General features: G+C 44.2%; 1 protein-coding gene across 5 annotated transcripts in view; it reads right to left on the bottom strand.

The window, feature by feature from the left end:
* The window catches only part of LOC147162521 (single-stranded DNA-binding protein 3), a 30,829-nt gene extending 15,303 nt beyond the window's left edge, over positions 1-15,526 (bottom strand). For 3 of the 5 annotated variants that reach the window (XM_086094797.1, XM_086094798.1, XM_086094799.1), the window contains exons 1-4: positions 15,224-15,526; positions 8,000-8,072; positions 7,045-7,106; positions 3,975-4,059 (exon numbers count right to left, since the gene is read on the bottom strand). In XM_086094797.1, the coding sequence (XP_085950923.1) occupies positions 3,975-4,059; positions 7,045-7,106; positions 8,000-8,072; positions 15,224-15,279 (276 nt within the window). In that variant the 5' untranslated portion in view covers positions 15,280-15,526. The remainder of the gene's footprint in view (positions 1-3,974; positions 4,060-7,044; positions 7,107-7,999; positions 8,073-15,223) is intronic. The other 2 variants (XM_086094800.1, XM_086094801.1) reach the window with 1 other exon arrangement.
* Positions 15,527-15,964: the final 438 nt, after the last annotated feature.

Genomic DNA, 15,964 nt, shown 5'->3' with positions numbered 1-15,964 from the left:
CAAAGTTTGTTGTGTTCCGTGAACGTAAATTTGGATGTGTGTCACTTGAATCTGGACTGTCAAAACAAACAAACAAACAAACAAAATCCAGGTGTTAAATCAAAATTGAGCACTTGGGACTGGAGCGTAAATCCAGCCATGACAAGCTAACCACGCTAGTAAGAGCACACAGAATGGAGGCAAAAGGCACTTTCCGTCTCACGTGAAATACTGGACGGATCAATAGTGCTCAACACATTATTGACCTGTGCCTGATACCTTTCACGGGCATAAAAACAGGGACATAAACATGAGATGGAAGGAGGAGGTATAAATATATGTGTCTGCGAGTCCCTGCCTGGAGAGGCTACTAATCTACATTCTGCTTCACACTGATATGTACCTCATCACCGTCTCCTTGACCCGATGTCCTTATTGCACATACAGACACAGAGAGATAGAGAGAGAGAGAGATAGGTGGGGGGAGAGGATGGTGGTTTGAAAAAGGGAGTTCAAAAAGAGCTGACTGCCGTGCTCCAGTTGATTTATCAGCCCAGTCAAAACACGCGGCCATTGCGCTCAACAGGATGCGGAGGACGCTACGTCAGACACACAAGAAAGCCCAGCTGCTCCTCAAAACTGGCACGGGATGTGGGTGCGGAAAGCAGACAGGGCGCGCACACACGTGCAGTACGCACACAAAGGATGACGGCGCTAATACACGCCGCAGACAGCATCCACTCAGCTCGCACTCCACAGAGACGGCACCGAGGCCAAGAAAAAGACTGCGATACAAAGCGTGAAGCTCAAAAAAAAAAGAATATATCTGCCACTGTTAAGAGGAGACGGAATGTAGGAGCAGATTTTTCTTAACTTCCACAAAGATGAGTAGGGCTGTAGCAATCTAATATTTTTGGAACCAATGATTCTACCAAATATCCCACCGAGGCTCAATTAAACAATAAATGATTGAAATGAGATTTTCCAGGTATTGTTCAGGTATTATTGGTGTCCACTCGGGGTCTCCATCCTTATGTTCCACATTATAATCTCTGTAACTTTTGAGTGCGTGTGTGTGGCTTTAAAAACGAGGGCCTGGCCCAGTGAGTGACATGGGGGTCGGCAAATAACAGTGTAGAGCTGGTAGTTGGGAAATCGGGTTAACGACTGGCTCCGAAGTGGCTAACCATTAGCCAGTCTGTGTGTTGAACATGTGGGCACCAGTTGTGGCCGTAGTGGCTCTTGTATGAATGCGTTTATTACATGTTTATTTTGAAAGTGTACCACTTGTGGGGGCATAACAATAGGTTCTGTTGGGGAGAGTAGACGGGCTTTTGTGGGCTGTTAATTCTGCTTTGAAGTAATGATTCCAAACTTGAGACATTCTCTGAGTGGTGCGTGAGTCTACAATAACAATAGTAGGTAGGGGTGTGCCGATCCTGATCACATGATCGCAAATCAGGCCCCTGATAGTAGGTGTGGAATAATGATCACTGCAATAATTCGAGAGACTTTGGCTGGACTTTTTTCTCAATTTCAGCCCTAAAAATGAAGACCCTTGCGCTGTATTGAAAATGTTCTTATGTTGGTGGAGACATTTCTTTCAGAGTCAACTGATGAGGCCCTTGCTTGAACTCTGTTGCTTACCAAAACAGCAGCACTAAGAGAGTCTCTCAGATGGACTTAAGCGTGGAAACTTTCATGTTGTGTATCAGATCCTTTGCTCCGTATTCAAAAGCACACATTGTGTGTAAACACAATGGGCGTTAATCGCAAAACTCAAGGACAGCGTCTTCAACGGCTAATCCCATTTTTTAAAACGCTGTTGCTAACCAAAACAGAAGCACCAAATCATCAACAGCCTCTCAATTGAGTGTATTCCAAGTGTGAACGACTGAAGACTCAAGGACTCCCTACAAGCCGAATCAAAAGGATTAGATGCATTGTAAAGAGCAGACCTCCAGCAGGACCAAATGCATCCTTTGTTGACCAGATCTAGCCCCATACAAACTGTAATTACCACACACAGGAAAAAAAAAGCCAACTAGCATCAATAAACTACTGTTGAGGATAGTGAAGATAAAGAGCCCCCCGAAAGGCCTTCATCTCATCATCTGGATAACGCCTCATAAATGCCAAGCAGCCCCTAAACCGGTTCGAAACTCTTGTAAAGATAAGACAAACTAACAAAAGTCTTTCCTTTCTTGCTGAGCCGTCCACCAGCAGAGAGGACCCGCGCATGGGGGTGTTGGGAGGGGGCGGGGGTGGGGGGGGTGGTGTTAGAGAGGCCTCAGGGGGTCCGGAGCCAAAATTAAACCAAGCCTGTCTCCTTGGCTTCGTCAGTGTTGGATACAGACAGTGAGCGACCATGTCGGACAGTCATGCACGCACACGGGGTTGTAAGCCTCTCTGCCCCGCCTCCTTGCACAGGCTGCTTGCCAACGATGCCCCAAGTCATTAAATTACACACACATAGACAGGAAATACACAATGACATAAACACTCACACACACACACACCTGACCAATTCAAACTTAAAGCTACAGTAAGGAACTGTCAGTTTACGTTGATTATGTCAACAAAGTTGGTAAGGTTATGCCAGAAGGAAGACCAGGTTTCTCATGAGGACAAGCGCATTGCGTCATTTTTTTACCTCTCGACATTCAAATTGACTTCCGTCTTTGTAACGAATGGGTAAAGGGGGAAGTGACGTACGCCATAAAGCAGTCAGCACATTTGTAGTTTTTTTTTGTGTGACAGTGTTCCTACCATCCTCCTCAAAGTTGTTTAGTGCCAGTAAAAATTAAACAGACCCCCTCAGGTCATGGTTGAAAAATTCCTTAGTGCTACTTTATAAATCACAAAACTAAAAATTTCACAGGCACAAACAATCAGTAAACATTTGTCATTGGCCAGTGAGCAATGACAAATTGGCCCGTGAATGTTCATGTGATGGCTGAAAACCGCTTCCGTCCGCACTAACGGATTGGTGCCGGCACGGTGCAACTGGCCACCTCTGCAAACAATCACAATGACTACACTTACATGCAGTCAATAACCCATTCACAACCCGAATATTGTGTTTTAAATGATTTGTTTTATTTTATTTATTTATTACTTTTATTCATTAATATGCATTTTATGAACATATTGGAAAAAAAGATAATAGAAAGTTGCCATTAATTTCAGATAATTATAAGGAAAATTACTATATTGTGATATACATGTATTTCTTTAAAATTATCTGTCATTGTTTTTTTTATTTTATGTATCAAAAGTACTAGTCCGCACTTGGAAACGGTATCGGTGAGTATTGAAGAGTTGAGTACTCGCACTGGTATCGGGTATTTTATACAAGCATAGTATCAAAAACAAAATTTTGGTATTGTGACATCACGAGCGCAAACAATGACAAAATATCACACATACACAAATTCGCACACAGACACACAAATCCCTGGTTTAGCGTCAACCCAGTGCCGGGATTACTGGATTAGAACTCTATTCCATTATCTCCCGCGCTATACACGCGCACACCCACATGCGTAAGCAGACATGCGCGCCCAGTCTTGACCACATGGCATCCACCGTAACATGTGATGTTTACGCAGCAGACGATGCAGTTGGAGTGACTTCTTCGTGCTTTCAAATCACAAGACATCGTCGTCTCCAGGCACTTTTTGTAGAAGGCACATTGGGATTCTACTGAGGGGTTTCTGTGGTTCTGACACAGTGTCACCGGTTAGCGCGCGTAGCGAGTTACGCCGAGTCACTACTTTTGGACAGTTTTACACCACCTGGATTGTAGAAAGGTTTACAAGTGATTGTACGGCACATGGTAAACCCCAAAAGCGTCTTTGAAAACATCGCAGACATCTTATTAGGAACTGTTGTAAATGATAATGTGTCCGTTAAGCGTCAATCATGAAATGTCTACTCCGTTTTGATAATGCGTTGAGACCAAGCACGAGTCCAGGTACGAGCGCATCACTTACATAGTCATGGAAGGCCTTGGCCTCACTGGAGTGCTCGCACGTTTCCCGTCGGTCTGGAGCGGCGCAATACAAGTCCCAGAATACGCTGAAAAGCAAGGACACAGCAACGTTAAAGGCCAATCAAGTGAACAAATAAGTCTTGTAAATTCGACACCACAGAAAAGAGTGTTAACAACAACAACACTGGCAAATTTGAATGGTCGGGGAGGAACAAAAATGGCCATTTTATATCAAATGAGAAAATGAGATGCCTAATTGCAACACGAAGCGGCCATTTTAGTCACAATTCTCACACTTGAGAGCCGTCCTGAAGGGGACACGACGCCCCCCCCCCCCCCTCCCCCCCCCCCACCCCCCCGATCATCCTCTCCTCTCACTCACCGTAAATGCACTTGGACACCTCGCTGACCACCCCGCTTCATACATGCGTCAAAGTGAGGAAGGCAGGGAACTTAACACCCAAAACGGGCTGCGACACGCATATCGAGCACGCCGATACCAAACTTCAATCTCAGTCTATTTGGGCAGCCAAACGTGGAAAAGTGTCCTTGAAGTCAGTCTTTGCGCATCGATCGGGAGCGAGCGCGCTAGGAACCCGGGTAGAAACACCTTTGCGGTGAAACATTGATCCAATCAGACGACAACCCCTCCACCCCGACATGTCCCGCTAATTGCAGACGGCGATGCCCAACCTGCGTGAACTTATGGATGTTTGGATCTGAAAAAGTCAACTAATTATCCGACTTAGCCTCACACTGCCGTGAGGTCAGAGTGCACGAGGGACGCCCGTCTGGCATGCATATCAATGGCTTAAGGATGCTAATAAACACTTTTGGTCACAAGAGCTAAAAAGGTAGCAAGGCCGAGAACAAAGCTAGGCTACAAGAACAGGCCGTTGATTCCCTTTTTAGTGGCGAATCCTCAAAGTTGAACGCTAAGGGGGGGGGGGGGGGGGGGGGATTCCATAAGGTAATTCCCTAGTACAGAGGTGCCCAAGTCCGGTCCTCGAGAGCCCCTATCCAGCTTGTTTTCCATGTCGCCCTCCTCCAGCACAGCTGGATCCAATGATCAGCTCATCAGCAAGCTTCGCACAAGCCTGATAACGATCCTGATCATGAATCAGGTGTGTTGTTGGAGAGAAACATGGGAAACAAGGCTGGATGGGGGCTCTCGAGGACCGGACTTGGGCACTTCCTGCCCTTGTTGGAGTCAAAAGTACAAACACTGGAATTTGCCCCAAAATGACCACTTGAAACCAAAATGGTTGACTTTCTGTTCCATTGTTGTTATTGTGCCGATCCTGAAGTTGGTGTTAATTTTCAGAACCGCTAACTGCTCTGCCTAAGCCACAAGAGTCCAGTTAAGACAATGCAAACGTGCTTATTTACATTTCAGTTTCAAGTTCAATGGGGAGGATTGGCCGTGACATCCGATTTCTTTTTCCACAAGTTAACCCAGGTTGTGACCTTTGGGAATTATTATTCTGTCCATCCTCTTAGTAGCTATTAAAAACACATCCTTGGGTTTTCATATTGCTGACGGTGCGCCGCCAGCCCCGGCGTTCATTATTATGACTCAGCAGAATCACCCACCGAGGTTAAAAGTTACACTGCTGACATTTTACCTCCAAAAACACCACTTCAAGGCTATGCACATGTTTTACATGAAATGTTTCCTTGTAATATGTACATTGGTGATTTACCACTGAACCATCCATGATAAACACTGTCAATAAACATTAAATTCAGTTTCTCTTGACAAAATGTATTGCTGTCATTTTTTTAACATGTTTGAATTATTGTTGACCAATCAATATCTGATATAAACCATCGTTCCTGTTTTACATTACATTTCATACAGTACAATAGCATACTCGTGTATATCACCAATATTGACAAAACGATACATAAATATATTTTATTTACTTTTTTATCTAAGCAACTGATAAAATTATTATATTCTGGACAAGTTTTGACTGATTCCTGAAGCAACGGCTGGGCAAAAAAAAGCCGTTAAACCTAAATGTGTGTGGTGTTAAAGTGTCAAGGAATTTTAGCATCCACTGCCAATTGCATTGACTCAACAGTCCGAGCTAATATATGCGCGTGTAAAACAGCTTCGCTTTTAATTGAGCGAGCTATTTATTGCGGCCCCCCCGGGGGTCCGGGTCATCCAGACTCTTACTCTGTGCTATGGCCAAGTCCGGCAGTGTCGTCGCAGGTGAGCTGGGATTAGGCTTGACTTAAATCCGTGGCTCGGAACAATCTGCTTAAGGTGAAGAGTTTAATGTCATCCACTGCGGTGACTGTAAGCGCGCGACCGGGTCTTTTCTATCCCACTTGGATGCAGCCCATATGTGCCGTGTTAATAACATGGAGTGGGAAAAGGACATCTGATGAAAGCTTGTATATATTTCTATTGCTCCTGATTTAAAGCTAGCAAAATGGCTGATTTTAAGTGTTTTAAGTGCAAACCGCCGCGGTCAAACCTTAGCCAGGGGCAGAAATGACAGTGACTCTAGGGGTTGAGGGCGCGAGGGGGGGGGGGGGGGGAGAATACGGCGGACGGGTGGCACAAAAGGAGACTGGAATGCAACGGGATAATCTGCGAAGAATCCTTGTGCCGCATGAACAAAAGGAGAAAAGTGTGTGCGTGTGTGTGTGTGTGAGGGGGGGCGGGGGGTTACAAAAGGGTGAGGAGGGGGAGGCCATCCATTTTCCCAACCATCTGGATCCATTGTTTCAGGGACCGGGAAGTGAATGCAAGATACAACGCTGGAGGAGGGACGAGGACGGAGAGAGAAGGTAGGTGGGCGGGGTTTTGATATGGGAGGGGGGGTCGTGAGGTCACACCCTCAGCGAGTCTGGTCAACCCCGAGACTCTGGCATACCCTTGGCGACCAACGGTATCATTTTTGACTTATTGTACATTTTTCGTGGGATTTCCGTTCTCATTTGGCTCGCTCCCATTGCCAGTGCCGTAAATCCAGTATGTACATTTTTTTGGTTCGATTTTAAGAGGAAGCGCTGCAATAAAGCGCAACAAGCTTAGCGGAACCCGTGATACTCACCACCACCACGAATGGAGAAATCCAGGAGGCTCCCCTAATGTGATGTTCTTTTCCCATCGGATCTGGGAAAGGAAGAAGGGAAGACTCACGGTCACTACCGACAGGGTTAACTTCACATAGTTCAAGAGGCTAACAACCAATAGGGTACGACACTTCCATATCTACAATAAAATGGGATTACCGATCTGGTCTTTGTGGTGAGGTTCGGAAAGGTAAATCGAAAAAAAAAAGTTAAGTATCGTTTTAAATCACAATATCGATATACTGGGGAGTGGAGAATGTAGCTATTTAATTTAAGTGGCTGACATACTGCATGCATCGCATCTGCTAAGATTACATGCTTCACTATTTCATCCAATATGATATTGTTTTTAATCTGCCATTTCTGGCGGGATCACCACAAGCTGGCTTGACAGGGCCACCCAAAAAGGGGTCATGTCAGACCCGGAATAGCACCTTTTGGTAGCTGTTTAAACCAATGGGAAAACCTCAATGGCTAGCATGCAGTGGAAAAGGGCCAAAAGAGCACTAACTCTGCTGTTGGTATCAAAATGTAAGAGTTCCAAAATGTTTTAAAACACCTGCGACAAAAGGACATTAAAAAAAAGAAGAAGACAAAAACAACTACCTTAACAGTGACACTGTTTGTTTGGCCAGGCTAAATTGCTAACCCAAATGGAGAGGCTCGCATCAGGTGTTGCGGAGTTGAGATCGCACACGGCGTTCACGCCAGCAACGCACGGCGTAACTATCGGGTGGTCCTCATAAAAAATGCACACCACGCCTTGCCCGCCCGCCACCGCTGCTGCTCATGCAATCGTCATGAGGACATCAGCGACAACGTCCGGTGTGACTATCAAGAACTTGGTTTTTTTTTGTATCTACGGTCACTGCGCCACGACTTCGGCGCTCCGGCAAAATATGCGAAAGCGGTCCGTGGTGGGAAAAGTCTTACTTCAGATAGGAAGGTCTGTGCTGACTTCTGTGCTCCCACGTGGAGCAGGTACTCGTACACATACAGCGCCAATCTGGAATGCAAACAATAAGTTAAACACAAACGTTTAAAGACAGAATTATTTTGTTTTTCGCGGGAGTTTACAACAGAGATTTGATGCAACGGCGGGCGTACAACGTGAGAGAGGAGTTTCGCAGATCGCTTGTCAGCACCAAACAAAGTGTAAACATTTTCGCAAAGAAGCAGTCTGATTTGTCCGCATCCCGCGTTTGCGACTCCTTAAAGCTCGTTCCCTCGCAGCCATTTTCACTGAAGCAACCCCCTTCGCTCCCGGCTGTTTTACTAGATTTTGACTGATTTTGCAAGGCCGACAGAATATTGTGTTCTCATGCTATAAAAACATGGAACCTACCAAAAGAAAGATTAGCGTGTCTTCTTTCATCAGAAAAAAAAAAAAGTACATTTCTATCCGTTTCTGTTTAGCAGGAATTCGCATTAGAATATAGCTAAGTTTTATCATTATTCACAAATCTGTTTAAAACAGTGGGGGGGGGGGGGGTGAAGCCTTTTTTGCAACATGGCCCTGGTTGATATCTTATACTCTGCTGCCACCTGCTGGTCGTTTTTGTAATAACTACCATTGCTTCAAGCATTTTCTTTAGTTCAGAGGCTGCACCAAAGCCTTCTGTATGCTCAAGCATAAAAAAAACAAAAAACGCATAAATGCGTCTTTGGGAGCATGGCAATACTTAAATTCTTATTATAATTAAATACATATTTATACGTTTTGGGGAGCAAATGAGTTAAGGGTTAAACATTCATTCAGAGGAAAACAATAACTGTCTTTTTACTGGCTCTTGTAGTACACGTTGTGACATGTTTGTGAAACAACACTAACTTTTTACTATTTCTTTTGGTTCACTCCGTATTGTCTTCAGCTGTTCAAAAAGGTACTAAATGCAATTGCTGCTGACTTTCAAATTCAAGGATTAAACTTTTTATTTATTATTATTTTTTTTTATATAAATCGTAGGTCGTCTGACAATCCTGAGATTGTGGTTTCGATCCCGGGCCAAATAAGTGACCATGTCCAAGTGTCCTTGAGCAAGATACTGAAGCCCCAAGTTGCTGCATCCTCCGTATGTGAATGAGTAGCCAAAAGTGTAAAGCGCTTTGAAGTCCTTAGAAGGTGGCAAAGTGCTACATAAATAAAGTGCCGTTCACAAGAATCACACGTAACAACATGGCTAATGGGCTAATAATCAACTGAGTTAGGTTGTGAACACAATAATAGAGATCTGTAACTACAGTCAACTTTTTTTCTTTTTTCTTTTTTAAACCAGGGGACACACCAAATCTATTAGCAGGCACCGGAATCCTGCTGAGAAATAGAGAAAACCCCCTATTGACCTGACATTGTGTTCCCAGACTCCCTCGCTTAGTCATGTTTAATAGGCCGTTAATGGACCATCAATCGAGCGGCGGCGCACCGTGGATATGACAGTGCGCTCTGGGCGGAAAGACCTCTTGACGGGACAATCCCGGCCTAATGAGAGGGACGGTAAGTAGCCCGTCGTCAGTCACCGGCCGCAATTCTGACCTTAACCCGAATATCGACTGCATGCAAACGTAGTCCACGCGAGCTCGAAGCGAGGCCACAGAGACGGGAGGGAAGCTCGTCCGAAGCAAGGGTAACGCTTTCGACATGCGGCGTATGTGAAACAGACCGGCCTAAGAAATACGGATAGAACCATTTTGACGAGTGTCAGCGTCGGCCTTTTTGAAATATCAGTTCAGGCAACTGTTTCAATTCAGTTGAATGCACACATTTATTGCCTAAATAAACATAAATGTATCAGTTGCTTCACAAAAAAAGTATTCATCAATACTTTTTGCATGCAAGTTATTTTATTCATTACATCATTTTAAAATTAATCAGTTAAGTGGATTTTATTTTTGCCAAACAATGGAATGGGCAGTGCCCTAAAAAAAAAATCCATGTTATTTTATTTTATTTTTTAACATTCACTCCCAGCCATTTTTACTGAAGCAACCCCCTTTGCTCCCGACTATTTTACTGGATTTTGACTGATTTTGCAAGGCCCACAGATTATTCTGTTCTATTGCTATAAAAACATAGACCCTGCCAAAAGAAAGATTAGAGTCTCTTCTTTTAGCAGAAAAAAACTATATATCTATCTGTTTCCGTTTGGCAGCGATTAGCATTAAAATATAGCTAAGTTTCATCATTATTCACAAATCTATTTAAAAGTGGGGAAAATGGCTTTTGGCAACATGGCCCTGGTTGATCTCTTATACTCTGCAGCCACCTGCTGGCCGTTTTTGTAATAACTACAAGAAGCTAACGTGAGCCATCAATCGTGTGTGTGAACAATGTCATTATTATTTGCTGGGTTGTATAAACGTCAATTAAAAAAAAAAGCTTTCTCACCCAGCCCTTCTTAAAACCGGGTTACATAGAAGTGTTGGCTGCAAAACGCATCCGCCTGGGAGGTGACGACGCGAGCAAACGCACACGCATGAAAGCTTGTATTGTGCTCGTTTCACCGCGACAGACGCCGCACGACTCGAGAGCGGCGATGATGGACGTAAAGTTTGAGCTCGCCGGCGCTTTGGTGACAATCAGCGCCAATGAGTCATCCGCTCTGGCCTCCGGCGCTGATCATAATTTATGCCCACATGCTATTTTGGCAGGTTGTTTCTCACTCCGGGACGGGTGAACTGAAACTTGTCTTGTTGAAGAAACACGAAAAGTGCCGCCTCATTTCTGCGTGAAAGGCGGCCAAACATGTTTTTCCCCCACTGTGACGCAAGCCCCCCCCCCCCCCCCCCCACACACGTTAGACAGGTTCTCCGACATGTCTCAAAAAAAGGTTGCCGCTAAAGCGGTACAGTTGACTTTATCCGTCACGCCCCGTGACAACTTGCTACAATGGAAACCAATTTTGAATACATTTAAATTCACTTTAAAACTCTTTGTTTATTACACTACTAAAGTCGATTTCAATCGTAATTTTAAGACACTCGGCTTTAGCAGATAACTCAAACCCCCGTGATTCCGTTAAATCCAGCTTCCACTGTAACACACGAGGGGTGTGAATTGCCTAGTGCTTGGCGATTCGATTCGTATCACGATTCATAGGTCACGATTCGATACCGATGAATCCCGATACGAAACTATAAATTGATTATTGCGATTTTTTTCAACTCACATTTAGAAAATACTAATCCATAAACTTGCACACTGTAAGATTTGTATGAAAATGGATCTATTTATCTGAAAATTCAGGTTGCAGTCTGTTTGTTTGAACAGCACTGAAATAAAAATATTAACGCTTAATGTTCCATTAATATAACATTCTTCCATGCTTAATGTGTAAATCCTGACCCTAAGTAAGACGTTTTGTTGAATATTCCCACAAAAAAAAATGCATGCTTAAAAATCGATTCGGCCGCATATTGAATCGATTTGAGAATTGTGCGCTGTAATATTGCGATATATTGTCGAATCGATTTTTTTCTAACACCCCTAGTACACACATTTCAGAATGTTTTTGCAATAAAAGAAAATTATCCGTCCGCTTTCATGGAGAATTACAGAAATCAAATTCTTCCCGTTAAAAAGGTTTGAATGAAATGATTTAGACCATTTTAAGTTCAACACTGGCTCTAAACGATTCATCGATTATCAAAAGTTTCCCAATAATTTTGAAAAACAGATCATTGCCGACTGATTCAATTGTTGCACCTTTAGACTAGGTGGGCCTTAATTAGGCCCACATCATTAAAGCTTATTGACTTCCCAGTAATGAGGACCGGCTAAATGCGGCTAAAGATTTAGCCTCATAAACATGACGTTGCGGCTAACTACATTTTAGCGTGGCTGAGAGATTCTCATACCCACGCTGGAACCGTTTCAAATCATTTCCATTCATTTTCAACGGGAAAGATGATTCCACATAAGAGCGACTTAAGTTACGAGCGTGGTCAAGGAAACAATTTAACCCGTATCTCAAGGCACCGATGTTTGAGATTCTAACACAAATACAAATTTGAAATAAATAAAAAAAAGACCAAAGACCAAGACTGCACCACTGTTGACAACCTACCACACACACATGCGGACGACATGCACACAAAAGTCTCACACACACACACACACACACACACACACATTCACTCTTGACCGCATGGCCACAGGAATCTGACCACTTTCTTTAGAGCTCCTTGCAATTTGTAGGTCACAAAGCTCCTTAGTGACCGCTGGTGTAGAGTGTAAGACACTGTCACTTGCAGGTCACTACCGTTTTGGGCCACACACACACACACACACACACACACACGAAGCGCTTACCTGTGCACACAATCATCCTCTCATCGAGGATTTAAACTACACTAAAGCTACAAAAAAAAAAAATGGGACGTTTCATTCATGTTTACACGGCGGATGAAAGTCCTTGCATGAATTTTGTATGGAGTGCGTGCATGCGCGTTTGCGTGTACCTGCCCAGTTGCATTATTCAGGTTCAAGGAAGCTCGTGGAGAGGAAAGAAGTTAAGATGAGGCGCGAGGTGAAGGTCTAAGAAATACGGATAGAACCATTTTGACGAGTGTCAGCGTCGGCCTTTTTGAAATGTCACGTTTCAATTCAGTTGAATGCACACATTTATTGCCTAAATAAACATAAATGTATCAGTTGCTTCACAAAAAAAGTATTCATCAATACTTTTTGCATGCAAGTTATTTTATTCGTTACATAATTTTAAAATTAATCAGTTAAGTGGATTTTATTTTGCCAAACATTGGAATGGGCAGTGCCCTAAAAAAAAAAATCCATGTTTTTATTTTATTTTTTAACATTCACTTCCAGACATTTTTACTGAAGCAACCCCATTCGCTCCCGACTATTTTACTGGATTTTGACTGATTTTGCAAGGCCCACAGATTATTCTGTTCTATTGCTATAAAAACATAGACCCTACCAAAAATAAAGATTAGTCTCTTCTTTTAGCAGAAAAAAGTATATATCTATTTGTTTCCGTTTGGCAGCGATTAGCATTAAAATATAACTAAGTTTCATCATTATTCACAAATCTATTTAAAAGTGGAGAAAACGGCTTTTTGCAACATGGCCCTGGTTGATCTCTTATACTCTGCTGCCACCTGCTGGCCGTTTTTGCAATAACTACCATTGCTTATATGTATCCGTTTTTGGGAGCAACTGAGTTAATTAACTGGCTTTTTTTTAAATTGCTTGTATTTTTTTCCTGCCAAATAAAAATCCATATTGGTTGGACTCTACATACGACAGCGTTACACATGAGTTGGAAATGTTTTAAATGACGTCATGGTTGGAACAGACTCAAATAACCAGAAAAAAAGGAGGCTCATTTTTTTTAATAGTCCTCTGGGAAGAAGGAGCCGTGAGTGAAGATGTCGACTGCTGCGTTAGCTTACGGTTAGCTCCCGTAAAAGTGAAAAATCGTCCCCGGCCGCCACACCTAAGCACGCGGCCGAGTGAAGTGTCTTGACAATAGCGACCGTCTTTAAACATGGATGAGGCCACCCCGTCGTATATCTCACTCCACCCTCGCCTGAGAGAAGCTGCTCGGGTCCCCGTCAATAATTCAACACAGGTCGGGGGAGTAGAAGCACGAGTGGCAAAAGAGGGACAGGGGGGGGGGGGGGGGGGGGAAACCGGGAAGCGAGATGGAAGCGGGCTTCGCTACCACGCCAATACGGAGGGACCCCCATACGCCTTCGAACCTGGTCAAATTTGTAAAAATATGAATTAAATCTAGCACAGCTAAACATAGCACAGAGTGAGGTGGGCATTCCACCTTGAGCTTCAACATAAGCATCTCTTCAAAACGAGATCAAGCTTTTGCACTTGTTGCACGGCTGTGAGACCATGCCGATCTAGAGACGGTCTCGCTCGTACCACCTTGCGCTGTCGCACTTGCTGCACGGCTGTGAGGCCATGCCAAGTTAGACACGGTCTCGTTCGTACCACTTTTTGCACTTGCTGCATTGGCTGTGAGACCATGGAGATGTAGAGCCGGTCTTGTTCTTGCCACCTTAGGGAAAGGCAGTTTTTTTCTTCTTCTGTCTTTTAAGCATTCTCACGGCCGTGAGACCATGCTGACATAGTGATCGTCTCGTTTGTGCCACCTTAGGGTTTCGCTGCAAAACCCTAAAAAAGGTGCAGCACATGCCAATTTAAAAGACAGTTTTGTTTGTGCCACATTACACTTTCGCACTTGCTTTGTGATACCATGCCAAATTACAGACGATTTTGTTTTTTATGCCACCTGAAACTTCCGCACAGTGAGACCATGCTGAGTCAGTTATAGTTTTGCTCCATACCACCTTGATCTTCAGCGTGACAAAATAAAATAAATCAACTCAAAATGAAATGAAGTTTTAAGCATTTGCAGCATGGCTGTAAAAGACTACGCTGTGCTAGTTCACATTGGCTCCACTTGTTTATTTATTTTTGCACATGTAAGGCAGTTAATAGTGCGACAATCAGGTAATAACATTCTCATGGTTACTAATGGTAATCTAGAAAGAATGACTACAAAGACAACCAGACCCCATTTGAACAATCGTATCAAGACAAAGAGACCGGCAACTGTGTTCGCTCGTACCCGCGCTAGCGCACCAGTCCCCGCGCCGATGTCTCTCTCGAACGCTCCGGCTCCGTTCGGCGCAACCAAAGCAGACCATTTGTGGCAGTTTTGACGGGTAAGTACAAAGTTTTAAAAAAGCGGCGCACAAACAGAAGGGGTTTGGCTGAACGGCATCGGACAAGCGGGCAACCATGCTCGGCCACGATGTGGCCAACAGCTGTATATCTATTTTTACCGGTGGGCGACACAAAGCCTCACAGGTCGGGTGGCTTACAGGGTATTGTTCAGCCCTCGCACCGCCGCCTGAGTTAGCACGTACTGGGGTGGGGAAGCGGGGGGCACATGCGAATCGTGGGTACACTTTTAAAGCTCAACTTGAGAGGCGGGAAAACGGTTGTTAAGGTTTAGCCGAGCCAGGCTAAAATTGCTATTAAACAGCCACACTTTAAAATGTGAATGACAGTAGTTAGCCAAGTTAGCAAGTTTAGCCACGGCTAGGCTAACAACCCCCCCCCCCCCCCCGCTCCCCTTTCCACACACACACACACACACAAGTAGATAATTGACTTACTTTTCTCTCGCTTGGTTATCAGAAGGGACCACGGCTCCCTTGCCTTTGCCGTACATCTTGCAGGCTGCTCGGCTTACACTTTATTTTATTTTATCCCACTCCTCTACACCTGTCAAAGAAAGCGAGCGGGGAAAGCTACTATCTCCATAGCTACCCGGTTAGTGTTGTCTCTCCCCTCTCTCGCTCCCTCTCTCTCTCTCTCTCCAGCTTTCTTTTTTTTTTTCTACATCCCCAACATTGCCCACAAATCAGGCAGGGTGGGCGACTTGAAACCGTCCACCGGTGGTGGAGCTTGCTGCTTTTTTTTCCCCTTTTTTTTTTTTTCAATCGCTGTTCCAGGATTCCGCTCACGCCCCCGCTGTTGTGAGAAGGTGGGGGCTTCTTAAAGGTGCAGCGTCAAATTCCCCCCTTCAGCTCAAGTTCAAGTTGTCTTTTCTCCACGATCGTGGAGTTGTTACACACAATTGTTCAGTGCTATGATAATTCTTTAATTGGCCATACTGTGCAAAATTGGCTTTTTAATGGTGCAGCACAGCAGCATGATAGCCAAGGCCCTAGTGGTTGGCACGCCTGGTTCACGGGTTTGAATCTTGCCTCGGGTCGCCCTGCTGTGTGGTGATTTCGGATCATTGAAGAATCTAAACTGCTGGGAATGTGAATGATTGTTTGTTTGTCCATATGCCCCTGGAATTGACTAGTTAGTGATTTGCTACACAGAAGTGAGGCCATGTGTTCATTACA

This window comes from Leptonotus elevatus, chromosome 14, assembly GCF_054856555.1.
Source record: "Leptonotus elevatus isolate MCC_2025b chromosome 14, RoL_Lele_1.0, whole genome shotgun sequence".
Taxonomy (NCBI): domain Eukaryota; kingdom Metazoa; phylum Chordata; class Actinopteri; order Syngnathiformes; family Syngnathidae; genus Leptonotus; species Leptonotus elevatus.
Note: the sequence above shows the minus strand (reverse complement) of the source record. Positions and strands in the feature narration are given on the sequence as shown.